The 22853-nt window shown below is 47.0% G+C and overlaps 2 protein-coding genes across 10 annotated transcripts in view; one reads left to right on the forward strand and one right to left on the reverse strand.

Moving 5' to 3' along the window:
* Positions 1-5963, forward strand: part of PPP1R9A (protein phosphatase 1 regulatory subunit 9A) — a 149211-nt gene extending 143248 nt beyond the window's left edge. For all 7 annotated transcript variants that reach the window (XM_084507788.1, XM_084507787.1, XM_084507791.1 and 4 more), the window contains one exon: positions 618-5963. In XM_084507788.1, coding sequence (XP_084363914.1) covers positions 618-830 — 213 coding nt within the window. In that variant the 3' untranslated portion in view covers positions 831-5963. The remainder of the gene's footprint in view (positions 1-617) is intronic.
* On the reverse strand, positions 4139-20690 carry LOC311430873 (serum paraoxonase/arylesterase 2). Of its 3 annotated transcripts, none has more exons than XM_084507795.1 (10): positions 20576-20690; positions 17923-17993; positions 14048-14103; positions 12929-13094; positions 11750-11876; positions 10869-11069; positions 10140-10221; positions 9482-9610; positions 8557-8725; positions 4139-6193 (listed from the first exon to the last, which is right to left on the reverse strand). In XM_084507795.1, the coding sequence occupies exons 1-9, from the start codon at positions 20647-20649 to the stop codon at positions 8567-8569; spliced, it is 1065 nt and encodes a 354-aa protein (XP_084363921.1). In that variant the 5' UTR covers positions 20650-20690; the 3' UTR covers positions 4139-6193; positions 8557-8566. The 3 variants fall into 3 exon arrangements, with proteins under 3 accessions (XP_084363921.1, XP_084363922.1, XP_084363920.1); XM_084507796.1 differs by lacking the exon at positions 4139-6193 and adding an exon at positions 6200-6666; XM_084507794.1 differs by lacking the exon at positions 4139-6193 and having other exon boundaries at positions 8066-8725.
* Between the last annotated feature and the right edge of the window lie 2163 nt (positions 20691-22853).

Raw genomic sequence — 22853 nt, forward strand, 5'->3', positions numbered from 1 at the left:
TGCATCAGGAGTAGCAACTGTAAAATGTTTTACTGTGATACTGGAGGCAAACACTGGGTACCAATTGTACTCTCTTGGAGCTAAATACAGTTCTGATGTATAAAGTATGCATTGGTTCTTGTAGTGAAAATATGAGCTTAGTGTTGTCTGGAATAACTGTAGGAAGGAGTTGTGGGAGGCTCAGCATATCTGAGAGTCAAAGTTTGGTGTTTCTGAAATTTCACTAACTCCAAGGTTTTTAGAAGGTAGCAAGAGAACTTCTGACTAAGACATAGCCATGAGAATTGGGAAATCTTGTTCTGCATAGACTTTGATGGCTTCAGGCAAAAGCTTTAATATTTCTTTGTCTCGTTTGATCAAAGGAATGAGTGTAACAGAATTTTGGTTACAATGAGATCTAATTTTTTAATATTGTACAAGTGGAAAGCATGGAAAGTAGTACAGGTGTAAAAAGTTATTACTTTCACTTCAGTAATGTATCTGACTATATCTCAAATTTGCTTAGTTGTGACAGTCTTCTACCTGAGAAGATTTATTATTAGAATATGATAAATTTGGTGATAAATTAAACAATATGAATATATCTTTCTTTTTTAATTTTGTTTTCCCCATCTCAGGCTCTTGGTATGACATCTTCCCAGGACAGAGCAATCATTAAAAAAAAGCTAAAGGAAATGAAAGCATCCCTGGAGAAAGCTCGCAAAGCTCAAGAGAAAATGGAAAAGCAAAGGGAAAAGCTTCGGAAGAAGGAACAAGAGCAACTGCAGAGGAAATCGAAGAAAACAGACAAGTGTTCATCAGATGCAACAGAGGGCACTAATGAGCAGTGATGAGCAGAAGTGCTGCTGAGTTAGTAACCTGGAGGCACTTCGGGGGAAGAGAAACTCCTATCCGCTCTGTTGCCCCTTCAGCTTTCTTGCATCCATTACATGAGTGTGCACAGAGAAACGGGGCTATAAATAGGACGACTAGGGAACTTTATATCGTGTAGTTTTATTTTCCCCCATATCCAGCTCACGCGCGTTGTTGTTGCCATGTTAAACAGCCCCAGCCCCTCGGTTCGTTTCGTTGTTGTGGACAACTAACAGATTCCATATTCGTGTGGTGGTGTTTCCTTCCAAACTACTCTTTTCTATTGAGCTCTGTGTGTTTGGTCACTTCAATAACCAGCATGATGCTGAGAAGCATGGTCCACTGCTTCCCCTCTTCTGAACAGGATGGCCAGTCAAAGCGATCAGTGAACGCTTCTTCAGCTGGGTACAAGGAGTCATCCTCTGCCTGGTAGGAGCTGACCTGACTTTCTGACTGAACTTCAGCTTCTCTGCTGGGTTTGGATACTCAGTTCCGTCTACTGGAGTAAGTTTCAGCTTGCATCAGTACCTTGAAGCGACGCTGCTCTGGAAACACAACTGTTCAGTGACTTCTTAATATACACTGGAGATAAAGACAGGAGAGTTGACATCCCCCCTGGGTAAAAGACAGGAGGTGAAACTCTTTCTGTTAACTGTACAATAGTTAATCCAGGAAGGAGGCAAAGCCTTAAATGATTATGTGGGTTTACACAGAAATCTGAGGATAACATTTATCCTTTAGGTATCTGAGCAAGGATGAATTTCTAACTAGAGCACAGCATATAGATCTGTATAAATTTCTTTGTGCTCCCAGTGTGTAGGCAACTTTCTTATAGCACACTCCGCTTTCTTTTTCATGTATTTTGAACAGGAAACTGGGCTTATTTTGTTTTGTTTTGTATTTTTTTCCAAGAAAAACACCACATTATCAGATGCATTCTCCAATAAGTATTGGAAGTGTAAGTTTTGTGCTGTGCTGTTATGAAGCTGTCATTGGAAACATTTTCAGAGTCTGCTAAAGACTTTCAGTTTTTACAGAAGTGCACTTTAAGAAGAGGAAGAAGAGGGATTCTGGCTAAAATTAAATTCAGTACATTTCTGTTAGGATCAATGCTGCCCTGGAGGTGAAGGTTACTAAATCCAAAGCTGCCATGTATTAACTGTTTTTATTAATGTGTTTAAAGAATATCCCTAATGAAACAAGAATTTTGAAGCGTAGGCTGTAGAGTATTTGGATGGTTTAACAGTGGTCTTGTTACATATGTCAGAGGTTTCTATTATCCCAGTCTGTGAGTCCATTGGCGAAGCCTGCTGAGTAGTTTTGACTATGACACAAGCAGTGGATAATGTTAGTGCCTCTTAAGAGCAGCATTAAAATATTCAGTATTTCTTGAAAGGAATGGAAAGACAACTGGCAAATATCTACAGCAAGAAGCTGAAGGTGTTATATTACTGCTCTTAGTCAAAGCTAAGGATGCAGCAGTGTCTGTATTTGAAAAGCATCACTTTCCTTTTGTGCATCCTGCAAGTTGCAGTCTCCATCTAGTTAGTCATGTTAACATGTGAATTGTTTAAGACGTCGATGCACACTTACAAATTTGAACATAACAATTGCCGCCCTAAAAAATGCCAACATTGAATTCTTTGGAAGAAAATGTTTGTTTAGTTTGGCTTCTCTTCTGCTCTGTACTTTATGACATTCAGATCTGTGTCTGTCGAGTTCTCTGAAGTTCAGATTTGAAACAGGTGGGGTGCAATGTTTAGAGTTAAATGTCTTTGATCATAATAATTTCTATGATGTGTAAAATGCTCTGTCAACTGACAGAGCCTAGTTCATTCAAAATTAATACACAACAGATCTATTTAGTCTTAGTTTTATTTTTCCTTCCAAATCCAATTTCTACAAGTTTCTGATGTATACTCTATTCAAATACAAAAATGAAATTACCGTAAGAGATACTTCATAATATTTCTAAAGGCTTGTGATATTTTTCTTGAGATAAACCACTGGCAAAAAAATATACCTGCTAACAAGAATTCCACGTTGAAATGAATCTTTCTGCACTCTTCGTTGGAGAAAAAATATACAGATGTTTAATAGCCTCATAAAACTCACATTCTGTTATTTTAGGAGGTTTTGAATTTATATTCAAGAGAAGTTATCTGGAAGAAACTGGAAATTTAATATTTTAAATACAATGTTGATAAAATGCATTTGATGATTTTAAATTATGTTTACATTATAATGTTTAAGTGGTTGTATGCAGTTATCTGTGGTGGTGTTCCTGTTCTGTGTTCTCTGTTTTCCTAGGAACCTGAGCAGACTGCTTTGCACTACACACTTTGAGTTTTCCCTCTTGCTGCCTAGAACAGTCTCTCATTAATTTCTTTGTAAATCAAGCTCTTACTCTGCAGAATAACTAATTTGACTTAAGTCCTTTAGGTATTTGGTGGGTTTTATTGCTTTGTGCTAATTTCACTTTGCTAGTCTCTGATTAAAAAAGCAAAAAATCTAACTTAAAAAGCAGTAGCTTTAATTTAAAATAAAACCATAAATGCATATTGATCAACACATAAAAAACAAACCAAGCAATGTCAAGAGTTTGTTCCTCTTTCTGTGCTAATTTATGCAGTTCCTTTTATTAAGTATGGTAACATTTTGGGGACATACGGAAATGTCACCAGATTACAGACATGAACACCGGTGCAGTTTGAAACTTGTATTCCTGTTCTCTAGGATCTTTAAAGTTGCATTGCATTCCCTCCCCTTGTGTTGTGTAATGACATACACGAAGCAGAAGATGAGGATGTCTCATCATTGTCGACTTAATTTCCTGTACACCAGTGCTAAGTCAGCCTAATGGTTTGTGTGTGTGTGTAATAAGAAGAGACAAATGCTCCACGCTAAATGACTGGAAAGAGTTTTTCTTTGGGCTCACCACCTGCAGATGTAACTGTAGCCTACTTTTGCCTGTTTATTTCTGGAGTTAGAGCCGCTCTGGATGTGCTGACTTCAGAGAGCTGTGCAGGCAGCTTGGCGTTAGCCGCGTCCCTGGGTCAGCTGCCCAGGGGGGTGATGCAGCTGCCCGGAGAAGTTGGATTCTGCAAGGTGAGGCCACCTCTGTGAGCTCTGGCTGTGCTTACCTTGCTGCACCTTGCTGGTCTGCAAACGTGCATGGACAGAGCCTGGCAGGGAGCTGGCACAGCCCACAGAAGGGAGTTAGCTGGATGGGGAGCTTTGGAAAGGAGCCTCCTGAGCTGCTCCCCCTCCACCTTCTGGCTCACGTGCTGGCAAACAAGGAGTGGGCGATGTTGTGTAGCGATTTTGGAGAGTTCATTCAGCTCCATGTAAAGCCAGGGAAAGAAATGCCACTTGTTACTAGTGCAGAAGCCAGTTGTACAGTAGGAAGGAGAAGGATCATTACTTAGTTGTGCATGGCCAAGAAGTGCCACTGTGGGCACCATCGTGTCACTGAGAACCAGAACGAAGTCTTTGCACACAGGTGTGGCTCCTTAAAGACCCTGCAGTGCAGCCCGTACTGTTTATCAGTGCTGAAAATTAAGGGAAGCTTGCAGGAATGAAGTCGTGTGTTAATTGTTTAGCCATGTGTTTACAGAGGAAAAACAAAACCCGACCATGGCTCTTTTTAGGTGTGGCCACTTCCCCTGCGGTATCATCAAACCCAGTGGCGGAGGGGCTGACCCTTTTGGTTGCAGTTCCCTCATTCCACGCTCTCCCTCACTGTAAAACCTCAGGAAACCTGTGCCATGGGCCAAAACGCTAAAAATAAATAAATAAGCGTTTGAAAGAAGCAGGCACATGTTTAATTAACTTGTAAGTCCTTATCAGGTGAGTTGGGCAAAGTGCACAGAGGAGTTGAACAGTTTGGCTTCAGTTTCGTTTTGGTAGGGGCTGAAAATAAGGAAATTAATTGGTCTTTCTAGAAATGAAACGTTCGGGTTGTTTGTGGCTTGATTTCTCTTGAAATAGGTGCACGTGGGGTTGTGTGTATAGGCACAAGTCCTTCCATCACTATCCATGCAGGCCCCGCCGCACGGAGGTCGGCAGCGGCTGCCTGGGAGCCGTGGGGCTGGGGGAGATGTGGAGGAGTGAAGCCCTCGCCCTGAGCTTCCCTTGTGTTTTTTGTAGGGTCTCCAGTATTTTGCAGATGGAGAGATTTTGGAGTTCTGTTAAAACCATCCCCACGGTGCTCCTCCGGAGGTCTTCCCATGTGTTGGCCTTGGGGTGGTTTTGTGGTGAGGGGGAGCTTGGCAGGACTGATGTGTCCGTGTTACTATTCTGGGAAGAAAAACCCGTTTTTGTATTTTCTAAACCTGACTTTGGGTTCTGTTGGCGCACTTTCGGCAGCTCGTTTCTGAGCGGGGCTGTGCGTGACCCCCACCGTGACGTGCCCAGGCATCGCAGTTGACGGCGGGATGGCACGGTCCCTTTCGTTGACCTCCTCCGCGTGTCTCACTGTAGCTTCTCCACCCGTAGGACTGTGATTTTTCACAGCTGTGACACCACCACCGTGACACTGAGCCCTCCAATCCCTCATTACAAAGCGCGTTTTCTGTCCCTAAGGGGCGGTGGGACCGGTGCTTCTGCCACAGGCGTGAGGAGATGGTTTGACAGAGGTGGGTCTAAAATGCACTGTGCTCACTGTAAAAATTGGCTTCTTACGTTTCCTTTTCTATGGTTGAAGAGGTGGTTGCGCTTCAGATTTTTTCCTTTTTCTGTTGTTTTTTAAAGAGGTTAAATGTATATGAAGTGCATGTTGATCCTGAACTTTTTGTTTGTACATCTTGGTGTCTAATCATCTGCATGAAAGACGCAGTAGTGCCATGTCTGAGCTTGTTCCCTTGTGCTTGGTTAATACGAACTTCTATAGATTGTTGAGTTTTCCCCGAAAACAATTTTCTTTAATATTTCGTTATTTGGAGACATCAAAACAAAACATCATGGTGGCCCTTTGTTTTCTTACAGTTTAAATACCAACAACAAAGCCTTGTGGTTTGAAGTTAATTTGTTAGTGTAAATAAATTTCTTGCCAATGAGTATTATTGTTGTTAGACAACGAATGCAATAAAATGAGAAATCCTGAATCTTTATTAGAATTTGTGCCGAGTCCTCACTTCCCTGCCCAGCTGTTGGCTGTTTCGGGACACGATCACTGATAGGCATGGGGGGCAGCTGCTGCTACACGTGCCGGGTTGGCAGCGGGGGGAGCCTTGCCCCACTCGCTCCTTCCTCCCTTTTGCTCGCTGCCGAAGATCACTTTAATCCCAGCTCCTGGCCAGAGGGCTGTGGTTCCCAGGCATCAGCTTGGATCGTGTACAGTCTGTAATTATGTTAAATTAGGTTTAAAAAATAGGGTAGGGAAAGGTAACGGCCTTTTTTTCTGAATATGCAGATGAAATGTACATCCAGTCTTGCAGGTGGACATACAAATAGGCTGCCTTCACACTGATGCTGGCCGATGTTTGTCTTTAAACCTGCGTTAGTTTTGGTGCACTGAACTTGTTATTCTCAAGTGTAGGTTGGCTGTAGTGGACGTTCTACATAGCCAAAGTACAGCTCATCTGCTGGACATGGTAACGAGTCTGTTATTTTATTTATTCTATTTTATTAAAGCATTAAATTAGGAGGGCACTGACTGTCCAATCTGTCTAGTGACTCCAGTCCCTGGGATTTGCATCTGGCTGAATCTAGGCCAAGTGCTCAGCCCTTAATCTGATGGGAAGCCTCCTAACCCAGGCTGGGTTTCCCCGTGGCTAAATCACAAATGTTTCCTTCTGCTGATACGGCCACCACCTGCAGGAAGATAAAAGCATCCCCAACCCATGAACCAGATGAACTTAGTTAAAATAGGTGCATTACAGCACTGAGGCTCTAAATCCAAAACTTGCATCTGCTCAGCAGCATCCTGAGCCTGCAGCCTGAGCCTGCAGGGTTGGGTTTGGGGTCGTTAGAGTTAGCATAAATGTAGTCCCAAAACAGTGACTAGTCGGTGTTTCAGCTCTGTTACCACCACTGCTTCAAACTTGAGAACAAAGAGTGACACAAACAAAGTAATTATTTTAGAGTTAGCTCAGGATGCTGGTGGCTAATCACTAGTGAGTTAATAGCCCAGCCTCTCTTTATTGTGAGCCCTTCCTTCGGATCAGTCCTGCTGCTTTGCTTCGGGAACACCCTGTGTTCCTCAGCGCTGGAAGGGGCCGCAGGTCCCTGCAGGAAAGCACGCCGCTTCCCAGGGAAACTGAAAATATCCTGCAGGGAGAGCAATCGCAAAGGAAGGCGCAGCAAAGGCAGAGCTGCAGTAAATGGCATTGCTGAGCACGTGGTGCTGCTGGCTGGTGCTAAAGCCGAGTCCTGCAAAGAGCGAGACAGAAGCTGTCCTCATCTGGGGCCCGTTCTGTGCGGTAGAGGGGCACTTGATCAGCCGTCTGCATGCTGTGGTGAGCAAACCACTTGAACTCCTGCTGCAGCTGAGTCCCTGGTTTACCGAAGCCTCCACAGGCAGACAGCAGCCCCTGGGCAGCACTCGGCTCCCTGGGTTAGGGCCGGGCATTGCTGGAGAGGATCCGTGGGCACAGTCTGTGCGCCAGGAGACTGTGAGCAAAGGCAAGCTAAGGCAAGCAGAGCTCGCTCAGGGGCAGGCAGGCAAGCGGTGGTTCAGATGGCGGCTTCAGCAGGACCAGTGTCCTGCAGTGCGCGCTGCAAAGCACTGAAGTGACTTCCACCTTCAGAGGACACTTAACTCTGTTTATTGAAAAGGATGAGCAACCAGCACCCTAAAAACATCAGTGGATGAAAACCCAGCTAGGTCCTTTAATGGCAGAGTACAACGCTGCTGGTACGTGCCGATGGGTGACTGTGAAATGGGGGCCCAGCACGCACCGAAATCAGCTCCGCACCGCCTGGAGCTCAGCACAGGACAGGCAGGAGCCACTCCGGGTGCCAGTCACTGTGGCAAAGCGCCCTCGAAGGCTCCCTGTGCTGTGACAGACAGTAACAGCTACTGCGCTTTTCACTGGAGGTCTCTGGCACTGGTTTCCTGCTCCTTAAGAAAAAAACAGCCTTCTTTAAGCCCCCTCCAGAAGGCTCAGTAAGAAACCACTCCAGAGCGATGCCCCCTCTTTTCTCAGCAGGATTAAGACTCATGAAAGTGAAGTAATGTTAGGAAATGGTTTAAAAGGGGAAGAGGGAAGAATTGAGCTTAAAATATCATTTATTCTTCTTCCACTGATTTCTGAAGTGTTAGGGAAAGCCCGGATCAGGAAGGCTTAGAAAAAGAACCCCTAGCACAGTCCCTAGGAAAGGCCAGGGTCAGTGCCAAGAAAACACACCAGACTGGTCGTTAGTAATTCTCATTAACAAAACCAATTTTCTCAGACAAAACCCAGAAGTCCAGTCACAACAGACAATTCGGAGTCTGACGGTTTCAGTCATTTGTCATCCGAACTTCTGCTTTACCCTCTGTTACTGTCATGAGGCACTCCACTCTAAAGAGAAGCTGGTTTCTCACCTTCAGTTCCGCTTCCTTTACCGCTAGGTAAATCTCTCAGTCTGGAGAGGAAGGCTACAATGCATTTCCATGGCTCTGGTTAACGTTTATTGGAACAGTCTCATCCTTAGGAAATCTAGCACAAACTAGGTGAGTCCACGAGGAACTAAAATCCTTCCCCCTGCCGCAGCTCTTACCCGGGACCAGCTATAGCTCACAGTACAGGGCTCTGTGGAAGACGGTGCCGATGAGCAGCTTTCCACCGTGGACGGACGCCACCGAGCTGCCCTGCAGCACGGAGCCATCGTCTGCATACACGCGCGTCACCGCCGGCTCCTCCGAGAGGATGTTCTGGATGCGCAGGACCTGCCGGAGGAGGGGGAGACGTCTACTGAGAGTGCTGTGGGTGGAAATCCCCCCCGAGGGCAGAGGGAACGTCCAGACCTTAATTTAAATGAATTAGCTGGATCAGCTGCTGCGTACTGCAGCAGTTTCGCCCTGTGTTTTTTTTCCAGATAGAGTAAACACCTGCCCACTATCCTAAATCTGCTGCTACCGAATGGGATAATTCTGACAAGTGTCTTACGGGGAGCTTCAGATAGCTCTAAAACCAAACGTCCAGCCATCAGCACCTCATGCCCCGCTGCAGGGCCTCGCTGGGTGCAGAGGGAAGGAGGACTGCAGTGTCACCTGCTGATGAGCAGCGCTTGCACAGACAAATCGTTCCAGAGAGAACGCTTCTGGCCCTGCTCTGCGCTCAGTCAGTGCTTTCGTTTGGCAAAGAGGTGCTGGCTCAGTAATTAACACAGTTCATCAAAACCTGATTGCGCCGCCACAGCTGCACAGAAAGCAGCCTAAGGAGTCCAGACGGACTGAACTGCTAAGTGGAAATTATTCTGTTGTCTCCAAAGGGTCTGAATTGGTGTTTTGTAAACTGAGCGAGTGCTGCTCAGGTTTCCCATGTGAGGGCAGAAGCTCTCAGCTGGGAGCCAGCGTGGTCTTTGCCTTCTGAGAGGCTGGGCAGGCACTGTTTCTATGTTAAGTTAAACCAGGATGATTTGGACAATGCCACTTTCTGGCACAGACATAGCCCAGAGACCAGTGACATCTCCCAAAAGGCACCTCAGAGGCAGGAAGATTTTCTGGATCACTGTAGAACAGCTTCATCCCATTGGGATGACAGCCTGTCCAGATGTCCCCAGTGTCAGGGTCGACAGACAAGTTATCAAGGAGCGTGTCCAGCTGCAGCGTCTAACCAACACAGAGAGAAAGCAAGAAAAAGAGAGACAGTAAATCTATCAGAAGTCCTGGAAGCAAAGTATAAACCTGTCTTATTTGCAGTCATTATCAATAGGCTTATCCATGACTCTCATTGCACATAACCCGATTTCTTTTCATTCTCTCCTCCCCTAGGGCCATCTTCCCCCACCCAGTGTATTTTATCCCCTCCTCCGAGCTGGGAGCCTGCTCGCTGCTCTGGGCTTCCCCCTTCAGCTGCCTTCAAGCCATGCTCATGTTGGTTTTATCTGTGCTTGTTGGATTAACCCACGCTGCCCAAGGCAGCCTTCCACCATGGCTCCAGCAGCGCTCAGGATCCCTCTCTGCTGCTGGTGGGACCTGCTGGTGAAGACCTGCAGCTCTGCAGTGGGGCACCAACCCACGGCAGGAGCTGTTCCAGATCAAATATTCACATGTGAGCAGGCTGAGGGGTGAAGCCTCACGGGGACTAATCTGTCTGAAACCTGCACGTAGCCCTTTTTGGGGAACAGCAGCACCTTACCTTCACATGGGTTAAATTCCAATTAGCATGCTTTTCCATAACATGGACTTTATGATCTAATATATCTGCAACATAGATGTACCTTCAAAAGAAAGCACCTCTTAGCAATGTGCACGAGTAAGCAGACCCCCAAGAACAGTCAGTTCCTCACGTGTAAACCCGGCTCTTCCTGCAAGGAATGCCAGCTCACAGTCCTCGCATAGTAATAGAAATTTCAAGCAGGCCAGAGTGCACTGAACCAAAGCCAGCCTGCTGAGACACTAATGGAGCTTCACACTGTGCCAATTCTTCCATTATGACACTGAACCAGGCCTTGGTTTGTCATATCCCCAGATCTATTTTTTTTTTTTAATTTAAGGCCACCTGTCTAAGCCAGACGACTGGCTAGCACAGGGGTACAAACTTGAAGACTGTAGAGCATTTCCTCGCTTTCAGAAATTCTGCCCCATTGATCCTTGCAAGCAAGATGCACAACCTTCTGTATCAGCTGGTTAAAACGGAACAGCTTTTGCTCCAGTTGTACACAAACCACCACGCAGAGCAGGAAACACTGCCTGCAGTTAAAGATTTCTATTCTACAAACCCTCTGCATCGCTTATGTTTTGCAGGTGGCACCTTGCCTTATATGAGCCGGTTTAGCCACTGACCACAGAGCTCCTGTGTGCCCAGAGTAGGATTTCAGGATTCTTGTGCCTGACTGAACAAAATCTGAGGCAAGGAGAAACTTACTTTTTATCAGGTGAAATGTTAATTCCATTGGCTGAATAAAAGTCAGCTGCTACTTCTTTAACTTCTTTTGGACTGTAGTAAACAACGTTTGACCAGGTTAAACCCAAGAACATCTCCAAGAACATCAAGATGAAGTCGGAGAAGTAGTGATCGTTGGTGGCATAGAAGCTGTCTGGCCCCATAGCCACTATATCATTCACACTGAAAAAAAAAAAAAAAAAAAAAAAGAGGGAAAATGAGAAAATGAAAAGAGGGAGAGGGAGAGGGAAAGGTAAACAGGTCCAGCACTATGCAGTGCTGAAACCCGACCAGGATGGTAGGACATAAACTGGAGATCTGGCTACCTGTCTACAAGCCCATCGAAATTTTTCTCTTTTTATTACATTCAGCTGGAAACCAGAAAAAAAAACAGTAGGAGTTGTGATAACTTTATCTTTCAGGCTACCTTTATCTTACAGTCAATTTGCATTAGTGCAGACCAAGAAAACTCTGCATGCAAAAATGAAAAAAGAAATAGCTAAAAGCATGCTTATTTTTACAACACCGCAAATTCAGACTAATAAAGTATCTGAAGATTGATATCCGCAATCAGCTGAGACTGGGTTACATGAGAGATGAAGTGAGTGCCAAACCAAGCTAATTCACTGGCATCAGTTGCAGTGGAGCTGACGAGTGATTTAGTGGTACAACTATTAAAAATCTCATTATAGAAGAGACTGAGGAACACAGTTTATAATGGTAAGGATAAGAAGTAATCAATAAGAGAAACCAGAAAGCTGATTAGAGAGAAAATATTTCGTATTAATAAGGCTCTAATACCAAAATCATCCTACATTGGATTTTACTGTTCTTCTGGGGAAGACTCTATTTGGCTCCAGTACCTTATCAGAAGGTCATGCCGAATGGTTTTCAGATGCACAAGAGAATTGTCATCTTCTACAAATTTAAACACTTCTACTGTGCTCTTCTGGTGCGGGTGATTCACAACAAAGAGGTACACGGTGTCATCTTAAAATGAAAAATGGAGAAAGGATGAATTTCACTAGATCTCTGCAACACTAGCATGGGACACTTTGGGTTTGGTTTTGGTGCATTTCCCCCCTGGCTCTTCAGAAGCAGAATGACGAGTAACAAAGCAATACAGGATGCTTCTGCAACTGGATCCACATCTCCAGCTACCCTTTGACTGGGCTCACCCTGTGGAGCACAGCCATATAAACTAGATTTTTACAATTTTGACCAATGGAGAAATGAAGTAAGGGCACCATCTCTGTGCCCAGACCACTGGCTTTTGCAATCTGATGCCCTACAGTGACCAGGTATATGAAATAGCCACAGCTTGCTGGGAAGGAGGGCTGGAACCCTAGCAAATTTGGGCACTTTGGTTTATTTATGTCACCTGAGAAAACTGCCCTCAAGCCTTCTCTTGCTCTCCCTGTAAAGCTGCAGTCTCTGCTGGTGAGACCTTAAATTATCTGCCAACCAACATCTCCAGTAGCACTTCTCTAAAAGGGTACCTGCCTTCGGATGCAGGTGAAGCTGCAGGAATGAGTCTCTTTCTCTTAGCATTTGCTGGACTATTATTGCCTTGCTAAAAGCCTCAGTGAAAGGACGAGGAAAAAGAGAGGATGGAGAGTGTAAGGATCTTTTAGTGGTGGCCACGGCCTGTCACTGGAGAGCACTCACTGCCTCTTGTCTGCTCACTGCTAGTCCATGAAACATGTGTCTCCTGAAAGCCCTTGAACCCGAGGGTGAGACAGATGTAAACTGGCAAAATAAACCTTGTGTGGCTTTCAACTCTTCAAACATCTCTCATGCTTTCTTCCCTTTCAATATACAGGGCAGCTTTCTGTCTCAGACAGGCTGAGACCACATGCAAAGGCGGTTGCTTCAGCAGCCGACCTCTAGAAAAGAACCCAAAAAGACCAAATGGCTGGAAACCTTTTTCTCCCCCGCCAAGTGCACGCAGGCTATTGGGACTCCAATGCAAAACCCCAGAGGGATTCCTGTTGCCCTTTAGGCTGAGATTTAATATCTTACCAGGTTAAAGCTCTCTTTACCTTTGTCTATGTAAGTGCTGATCCCATGAGGGTTAAACGACGCCAGGTCAAACCCACGGCTGATCCTCAGTTCAACTGCTCTGGGCTTCTCTTCATTCAAATCCATCAAAAATATTTCACCTGGCTTGTCTGGTGCGAAGCTCTTCAGTCCTGGGTACTTCAAGCCCTGTAAAATCAAAATATAAGAAGTGTTTCTGGATGAAAAGTAACAGGAGCACCGCAAGGCTGAAAACACTGCAGCTTTGTTCAGGCTTTGCAAGCGTGCATCAGCCTTGCCTTCTGCTCCCCCCGTGCACCCTGAAGTCACAGGGCCGAGGGATCCACGCTGCTGGAGACAAGGCACCAGCTTCTACCACTGTGGTGGCACCCATCCTGGCTGGGACAGCCTTCTCCCTGCCTCTCCTCCCAGCTCCCCGTGTCCTCCTGCCACCACCGAGGTGCCACCAGCCCCACCACGGTGCCCAATGGCTGTGCCAGACCTCAAGTGTTCCCATCAGCCAGCACCAAGCACAGCACCGGGGACAGAGGCACCCAGTGCGGCCAAACGCATCCAGCAGAAACGAACTAAAGCCGTGGTGCGTGGCAGTGCTGTGGCAGCTCACAATTTCTGCCATGCATTTTGCAATGATATTGTTCTCTGCGTGTCCCCAGAGCACATAATTCAAAACTAAATGGCTTTTGTTTTAGAAAATAATCCCTAGGCCTCCTGATTCTGAAGAAAAGCTTGAGAAACTATAGCCTAGAGGCCAAAAGAAACAATCAGGAACAACAAAATCAGCACACAAAATCTGTGTTTCGTGTGGACTTTTTAAAGATGACGGGGAGCTGACACACCTTTTCAACAAGGGGGAGGTTGGCATTTCAACATTTCAAGCAAGCAGCACGAAAGAAACTCAAGGTTACACAAGTGCAGTGGGATACAGGTGTGAGAGCCGCCACCAGCACTTCTGTGTTGAGAAATGCACTTGCTCAAGCAGAAGGAAAGGGTGGTGAAGCCGACTCAAGACCGGGCTGATCCCAAGGAGCCGGCCAGGCGGGCAGAAGAGGAGCCCATGCTGCGGGTTTCACCTCTTCCCTCTGCAGACAGCCCCTGTGCAGAGAGGGAGCGCGGGCACTTACGGAGCTGATGAAAGCCAGGCCATTAGGAAGGATGTCAATGTCTTCCGAGCCCCTTTCTGCAAGAAAGAGATAAAACAACCTAAACATTCTCCGCTGAAAAAAAAACACACAACTTCCATTTAGTGCAATCCCAGCTCACACAAATGCCACTTTCTGGTGAAAGGGAATTGTGCACGCCGATCCTTGTGGCTGGGCTGGGACCCTTCGTTAAGATGAACAGCCAAATATTTAGTTAAAGCTCTCAACTGGCTGAGAACCTGCTCTAACAGCTGAGGACTTGAATAATCAGACCATATTTTAACTGGGTAATTGCTTCCAGTATCGCCAGTTCCTGCAGCCCCTGCAATATTTTTCCCTGCTAAGAAAAAAAATAAAATAAAAGCCCTTCAGTAAGAGCACTACAGCAATTTCAGGCTTTGATCAAGTGTTCTCCACTGAGCTTTAGTCTGACTCAGGAGCACGTTTGCCATCCCCTCCTTTCAGTGCTCTCACCAAATCAGCTGCACCCCGTGGGTCACACCATCACACCTCCCCTGCCCCACATTATCCCGACACACCGGGGCCACCCCAGCCTGGTGACTTCCCAAAGCACATCCTGGGGCTGCCTGCAGCGGAGCAAGACACCAGGGTTGGTGACACAACGGGGCTTTGGAGGCAGCGGGCACAGAGATGTTTAGAGCCTGCATTTCCCAACTAAAATTCTGAATTTTCAGCTCTACTGACGTGCTGGTTTAAGCAACAAGCTCCTTTTCTTTGCCCCAGCTCTTGGGCTCCACAAGCCTGGACCCATTTATAAAACGGGGCTGGTGGCAATTCCCTACTTGCTGGGATTGCTGCAAAGATAACATGGATAAATGTCAAGAGGCTCGTGGTGACACGAGCTAGACAGACAGCATTTGCTGGCAGACCACGCTGGTGAGCCAGCAAATAGTGTGAGGTGTAATTTACTTCCTCTGAAGGAGAGAAGAGAGCCCACTGGCAGTGGATGGTTAAAAAGCACAAATTTGGGACGGGAGAGGAGCAAAGAGAGAGCGCTGCCCCGCTGCTTACAAATTGCAGAAGCACTCACTGCCGCCTAGGAACTGCAGAGCAAAGCAAATTCTGGGCGCTCCTGGGCTCCTGGCGCGTGTGGCAGAGGGAGAGCACGGTTGGGAAAACAGGAAAAAGCTCGCTCAGCAGCATCCTGCAGGAGCTGGAGAGGGAGACGGAGCTGCGGGGGCCCCGGGGGGATGTGATGGGAGGGCTCTGCCCTCACTGGCACCTGCGGCAGAAGGGAGAGGAACTGACTTGTTAGGTGGTAAAAACAGATAGAGTTTGGGCAACACAGCTGGGCAACTGTGCCACGCCGAGGGCTTGTCCACCAGAATATCGGAATAGGTAGGGTTTTGTGTTTTTTTTTAATCAAGATTCCAAGAAAAGTTGCTGTCTATCCTAGAAGCATGATTTATTCTGTTCTTTATCTCAGTATGTGGTGTTCTGCTGATGCATCTAACAAAAAATGAGTGTTGTGTCCCAAAGGAAGCGACTAGCATGCCTGCGTCCCAGGAATCCTTGCAAAATGCACGTTTCTCCAGCAATTTATGCAGTCACTTCTTGAACTTCAGGAATTACTTCAGGGCATATGGTTAGCTTACTATAAACCAGCAACATGATTAGACACCCATAAAATTCAGAAGACAGTGTTTATTCAACAAATCCATCCCTTTCTGCGTATTTGTGAATGAGATTTAGGATGAGCTACAAGGTTGTTTTTTTGTTTCTTTGCTCAATGTTTGCATCTTTGCTTAGATTGCACAATATTTGAAAAGCTGAACAGATCGAAGTCTAAAAAAAGAGAGAGAAAGCAGGATGAAGTTGTGCAGAAATAAAAGGGTCCACTAGAGAATTTTTTCATTGCTTCCCTTACAACTGACACATCGCTTTTCAAGTAATTAAGATAAACTGCACCAGATGCCTCTGTTTCCATGCACAGGGTGGATAGTTGACAATTGTTTTGCTCAGAGCTGACCCAGCTCATTACCTATGTCCCAAATAAGAGGCCACGAGGACTATTTTAAAGAATAAAATAAAGACAGACTGTTTATTCAATGTATCATAGAATTTTAAAGGAAAAAGGCCCGGGAGGACCAAGATGCAGAGGTACAAAGACAACTTAAACAAAGCCACCCACGTGAGCAAACTTACATATCTGGGCAAAAGCCCTGGTTCGAATAGTGCTACCTGTGCAGCATCTTGATGCTAGGGCTCCTCAGTGTCCCTAATTCAGCCCTCCCAGTCACATGAAATGAATTACCGAAGATGTTTGCATGGACATGCAAACCTGTAAATCTGCAGCAACCCTTTGTTGTTTCTATTTCCACCATATCGGACCTGCCAAGCTAGCTTTGTCTTTTGATTTTTCTCAGAGCAGCAAACGACAGAGTGGAGCCAAGGCGTGGCACACAGCTCCGTGTGAAGGGCTGGTGTTTTAGGAGCCCGGGGAGAAGCAGAAATGGAGCTCTGTAAATTGATCTGCTGCAGCCTCCAAGGAGGGCTGGGTTCTCAGAATTCACCTAATCCCCATGTAAATGTCAGGCACCAAAAATGAGATATTGTTTGGAAATTAAACTGAACAACGGCTGTGATTTCCAGCTCTATTTCTTTCCTCAACAGAGCATTTTGCAAAGGTCTTGTAAAATAGAGATAGTGATGTACTTAAAATAATTACTCAGAAGTGATGTATATACAGATCACCATCAAACAAGCACTATCCTGAGTCTTGTTTGAGTAAATTACAGCTCAGTCTTGAAGAGTTGGAAAGTTTTTTTTCAATTGCAATTTCTAAGTATTTCTTCTGCATGTAACCCCAGGCAAAGGAACTCTGTATACACTCACTCGTTGCAGTAATGTGACTTTACAAAGATGTTCCTGACGTGAGGAAGAAGCAAGACTGATGAAATCAACACAGTGACTCAGCAAGCTGAAAGGTGAGGCTCTTAAGCTTCATCCAAAGACTTTATTACCCATGCAAAATACATGGAAATTTCAACAGAATATAAGACATTTCTGAAAATAGTAAGGAAGGGGGAAAAAGAAGCCATTTAGGCTCTGTTAAGTTCAAAAAGTAGAATCTGGGGGGAAGGGAGATGGACGGCATGTTTAAAGCTGTCAGTTTTATACTCGGGTTGTCCAAAAGGGAGAAGGAAAAAAAAGTTAGAAGCATTCCCATGTGTTAAACACGTGACCTGAAGGACAAAGTCAACATTCCAGCTGCTCTGTTGAACCTCTTCACAAACCAGACTAAGATGACAAATATGACCCCTTGGTCTTTCAAACCACACAGCCACTTTGTGTGACTGCGCTGAGCTCCGCCGTTTGCACTGAGCTGTACCAATCCTCTCCTAAAAGTCCCCAAAACGAGGAGCTGAGCCAGGGGGTGGCATGGAGCTGGCGGGCAGCTCCTTCACCACATGCCTGTGGTGTTGTTTGAAGGCTTCCACCCTCGCAGCGTGGCCCGTCTTAGAGCTGTCACCAGCTGACAGCCACCTGAAGGCACCTGCCCCACCAGCCAGCTCCCCCTCATCCGAATGCCAAATAAACTCAGTGACTTAGCAGAGGAGCCGCGTATGCAAGGTACTTGTTATCCAAAACATAAAATAAATTAAAAAAAGGAACAGAAGCTTTAAATACCGATGACAGAAAGTAGGATGCCAAACAAACTAGATTTTCAGTATAATTTTCTCCCTGTGGCTTCTCCCTAGCTTGAAAGCCCAAGCAGCAAAGTGTGTCTGAAAGTCAAATGCACTTTCAGGATCAGGCTGAGAAGCTGGCTTTCACAACCTGCTTCAGAATAAAACCAGACAAAAGCAGTGGACTCGGCGTTTCTGAATACATACCAATCCCTTTTATGAGCTGGCAATTTGGGAGGGTTACGGGGTCGATTTCCCGTGCAGCATTGAGTCTGTTCCTGCAAGAGAAAAGGGTAGGTTGACAGCACACAGCCACTTCTAAAAAAAGCAACACTCCTTGTGTGTCTTTAGTTTATTGCCTGCCATATCTCAGTGATGAATCAGATGTAAATTACTGAATAAGCAAAACCCAGACCTGACAACAATTGCTCCAAACCACCACCGTGGTTACAGGCATCCAGAGATGAAACGATTCTCCTGAACGGAGTATCTCCAGGAGCTTGACCCACTTCAGGAGTTTCACAAGCTTTCAGGAGCTTGTGCCACCCACCACAGCTAAAATGACAAAATAACTCAAGGGTCAGCCACACTTTCTTCAGGTTTCCGCCACCTAAGCACGGCAGCAGCCTGCAGTTAGGATCAGTGTTTCAGACGAGGAGAGGGCAACCTTCTGCCCCAACCTCCAGCTACGTCTGGTGGCCAGGCCACCAGCAGCTACTCGCTCCATTTCTTATTCTACATCCAAAAGCAGCAGCAGTGCTGTTGCAAGGCAGGACTGCTCATGTCCTAACAAGTGGGAGTTGGAAGTAGGATTCTCAAGAATCATTTCCCCGTCCCTTCATCTTAAAAACCTTTTAGGCTAACATCTAGTAATGCACCCTTCTTTGCATGCCTACTCTGCGGTCCTGTTGAGGACGTACTTGCTGCAAGCATAGGACACTCTGAATGCAAACATCCCACAGCAAAATCTAGCCACGTTTGCCCCTGGTGTCCCCTGCACAGCCCTCCCTGCCTTGGGCTGATCATTTGCACTGCTGCTTGCCTGGGACTTTTCCCTTTCCCATTTGCAAAAGCTTTCCCCAAGCGGTCTGCGAGCCCCGCAGCGCCCAAAGCACAGCAGGACCGCAGCCAGCAGCCAGGCAGAGCTGATGATATCCCGACGGCATTCCCAGGGAAACACTTTGTGAACTGGAATGAGAGTAATTCGAAAGGACGCTGGTCACAAGCCTACAGCACACACAGAGGCTTTTTCAAAATGTGTCAGTTTATCTAGCTCGGGCAGCCCCGGCTACTAAGCCAGATGGCCTAGATAGCGAGCTGGCCTTCCAAAAACACATCAGACGTGCAGACTGGGGGGGGATGCAGCTTCAAGAAAAGCAGGAGTTCTGCCAGCTGGTGCCACCCCAGTGCTTGGCACCTCTCCCCAGCCACCTCCTTGTTCCAGTTCCAGTCCTCCACCTCCTGTCCCGCTTTGTGAGACGCACACAGCGGGCATTCCCCCTCCTTGGGCAGCAGCCTGTTACATATTCAAAGCCCTCTCTCTCTTTCACTTCTCCTCTTCTCTCGACTAAGCAGTCCCAGAACTTTCCTCTTCCTGACAGGACTGAAAATCACCTCCAATTGCTGGTTTTGCTCCCAGTTCTCTCCAAACCGCCAGCATCTTCCTGCAAGCACGCTGCTGCGTTGAGCAGGACGCAAGCTGAGGGCTGTATCAGCACGGAGTGTTATCAAATAATAACGCTGTGTACATATATGAACAATAGATACTGGTCGTATACATATTATTCACATATATAAAATCCATATATGCCCGTATATACATACGTACATATAGGAACACTGTGTTCATGTATATATGACCAATGTCATATATGTGTATTCTTCTGAGGAAACCAGTAACACAGTATAACTCACACTTGTGTTTTATAAATTTGGTAAGGGCTTTCTTCAGGAAGAATTAGCAACTCCAAGTCGTCGACAGCAGAATCCGTGTCAGTTCAGTCAGTAACACACAAGAATTTCTTTCCCGCTTCATGAGTCTTACTCAAGACCAGTCTGCAGCTATCAGCAACACAACAGATGCATAAACAAACCCGGTTTAGGAAGAATTAGGTCTGTAGGACTTGTAACAGTTCTCCAAGCCTTATCTTTTGAGCATTTCAGGGATTTTTGTGTCACACCATGTACACACAATATACCCAAGGCACCCGAAGCGCAAAAAGGCTTTGCTGGATTCCTGCCTTCTGGGTGGGGGTGGGCAGCAGGGGAATTTGGGATTCCCACAGCTCTCCTCTGAGGGCTGTGCCTCCACGATTGCAGGGCACGCCGTTAGCAGCAGCCGCAGCTCCCTGCCTGTCTTAGGGCTGAAAACACCACTTGCAGGAAAACCCACCGAGCGCTACAGATGCTGGGGGACCCTGCTTTTAGCAGGAGAGACGGCTCTACCCAATTCCCAGTATTGCATTTGTTCTTGGGGCCGGGAGTGGGGCATCCCCACGGTCACTGCACGGTGCCAGCAGTTGTGGACGTAGCGCGAGGTGCACGCACACCTGTGCCTGGGGGGTCCTGAGTTTTGGGGGGCTGGCTGCAGGCAGTGCTCACCTCCTTCTGCAATTAGCGGCAATTACTGCAGGCGTACGGCTCAAAGAGCAGCATAGACACAATGGGCTGGAAGGGACCTCTAAGATCACCGAACTCCAACCTCAGGACCACAGCGGTCCGCAGAGGTCAGAGGAGACCTCACCCACGCAGGGGCTGTGTCAAAACCAGGGGAAAACATCGCGGGGGCTCCCTTCCCTTCAGCCCCGCTCCCGGTGCCCCCGCTGCGGGGCCGCCCCCCGCGCCCCCGCCCGGCCCTCACCGAAAGGCCAGCAGCCGCTCCGCCGCCAGGGCCGCCGCCATCCCGAGCACAGCCACCGCCAGCAGCTTCCCCATGGCCGCTCCCCGAGCCCAGAGCCCCGAGCCCCGAGCCCCGAGCCCCGGCCGCCTCCCAACCCCGCTCCGCTCCGCCCCGGGACGGGACGGGCCGGGCCTGGCTGCCCCGCTCCGCCCCGGGCCGCCCCTCCCAGCGCGGCGCTGCCCCGGGTGGGGAGCCTCTACCCTCGGTCCTCGCGGGGATCCCTGAGCACCCACGTCTCATTTCCCCCCTAAAGTGACTCCAGGTCTCAGTTTCCCCCCAAAAGTGACCCCACCTCCCATTTTCCCCCAAAGGGTGATGCTCGTCCCACTCCCACCAGCATCTTTCTCCCCTTGCTCTCCTCCGGGGTCCCCATGCAGCAGGCTGCTCAAGCAGAGCTTTGGGGGTGCACGCCTTGCAGGGTGTATATGTTTATATATGTTAAAAAATATTACAATGTAAGATCACAAAACATACTGTGACCAGTTGGGAGCATATTGTTCAATAGAGTAAAAAGGCTTACACCAGAGCTCTTCTGTATTTCAGCCTGGTGCAGCACCACTTTGTTGGCATGTTATTTTTCATTTAGTTATTGACACCGCAGTTAAATTTGAAAAAGCACATACTACTTACTGCCTGTAGTGTCCCAAAAGTGGGTGCCATTCATCTGAAAAAATGTGGATATCCACAGGGGAGATGAAGAGTAGACATCAGAGCTGGTCATAATGTGCCAAGTGTCTGTCTCGACAGCCAGCAGCGGCTGTAGCCAGGGGCTTAAGGAAGCATAAGAAAACGAGGGGCAAGTTGGATTAATCCCCCAAGTCTCTTTCCCAGCTTCTAATTTTTTTCAGCTCAGGTCGATGAGCTTTGCCTGTGTAGTAACTCTCAGTAGATCTCTTTCAAGTAGTTCCCTGTCTCCTCTTGAAGTGAGTGGTGCTTTTATCGCTTTCTTTGCTGGTATCACACCACCTAGGCAGTCTGCATAGTCAGGGCAGGAAAACAGTTACATGGAGGTAGTAATTCCTATGAAAGGAGTATAAAACTTTGTGATTGGGATGTCTTCCCTAAAAAGTGGCCATTTCTCTGCATTCATTAGACAAGAAGCCTCCATCACTACTCCAAGCACAAAACTCTACTCTCTAGATGCCTGGGGGAGTAAATCTCCCTTGAAGTTTCTGCCCATCAGGTCCCCCTTGACTGAGAGAAAAGCCTCAGCAGCTGTCTCAGCAGCTTACCTCCAGCTTACCTCTTCAGCACAACCCCTCCAGCCCAGGATCTGCCCCTCGGCACTGTCAGCCCCCAAGCAGCTCCTCCCCAGCACCCCCTTGGCTGGCTGAGCAGCTGCAGCAATGCTGGAAACCCCCTGCTGCTCTTCGGTCTGTTACAATTTCCCCTGAGCTCTTTGCCTTTGGGAAATACGGGAGAGACCTGGGAGTGATCTCCTGCTGTGTAGAATGATGTCTGAAAGCTGAAATGAGTTGTGTACACATAATCAGCTGTAGAGTTCATGTCGGGGAAAATCTAACAAGCTGGGGAGCAGAGGAAGTGAGCAGAGCAGGGAGGTGGGATGTCTTCTTCTGATTAAATCACTTAGATTCCTCTAGAGACAAGGAAAGCAGAGAGGCCCCCTGTAAACATGTTGGAGGGGATTCATTTCATGTGGAGAACCAGGTGAGCAGCACTCCGTAAATGCCTAGTCTTCCTCTCTCTGCTCACAGTAAAAGGGTGTTAGACAGCTCTCTGAGTAAACACAAGGTAACAGTCACATGGCTAAAGGTAAAGGAAATCATTTCTACCTGTGGAAGCCTTAAATGTCTCACTTGTGGAAGATATGCCCTTTATGCCTGCTTCTCTATCACGTATCATCTTTTTTGGGAGATAAGATACAGAAGCTGTGTCCACACAGATTTGGATTTCACAACAAACTATTTCAAAATGCATCGTGTTTGAATCATTAATGAAACACAATGTGTGTTACCAAAGCAACTTTTAAAAAGCTAAAACATTTTTAATTGCATTTTTTACAACGCAGACGTGACAAACTTAACTAGACTCTTCAGATTATTTCAGGATGTATCAACACAAAATGGGCCCATGCATACCTCATGAGGTTCAACAAGGCCAAGTGCAAGGTCCTGCACCTGGGCTGGGGCAATCCCAAGCACAAATACAGGCTGGGCAACAAAGGCATTGAGAGCAGCCCTGAGGAGAAGGACCTGGGGGTGTTGGTGGATGAGAAGCT

This window comes from Aythya ferina (assembly GCF_964211825.1).
Source record: "Aythya ferina genome assembly, chromosome: 2".
Taxonomy (NCBI): domain Eukaryota; kingdom Metazoa; phylum Chordata; class Aves; order Anseriformes; family Anatidae; genus Aythya; species Aythya ferina.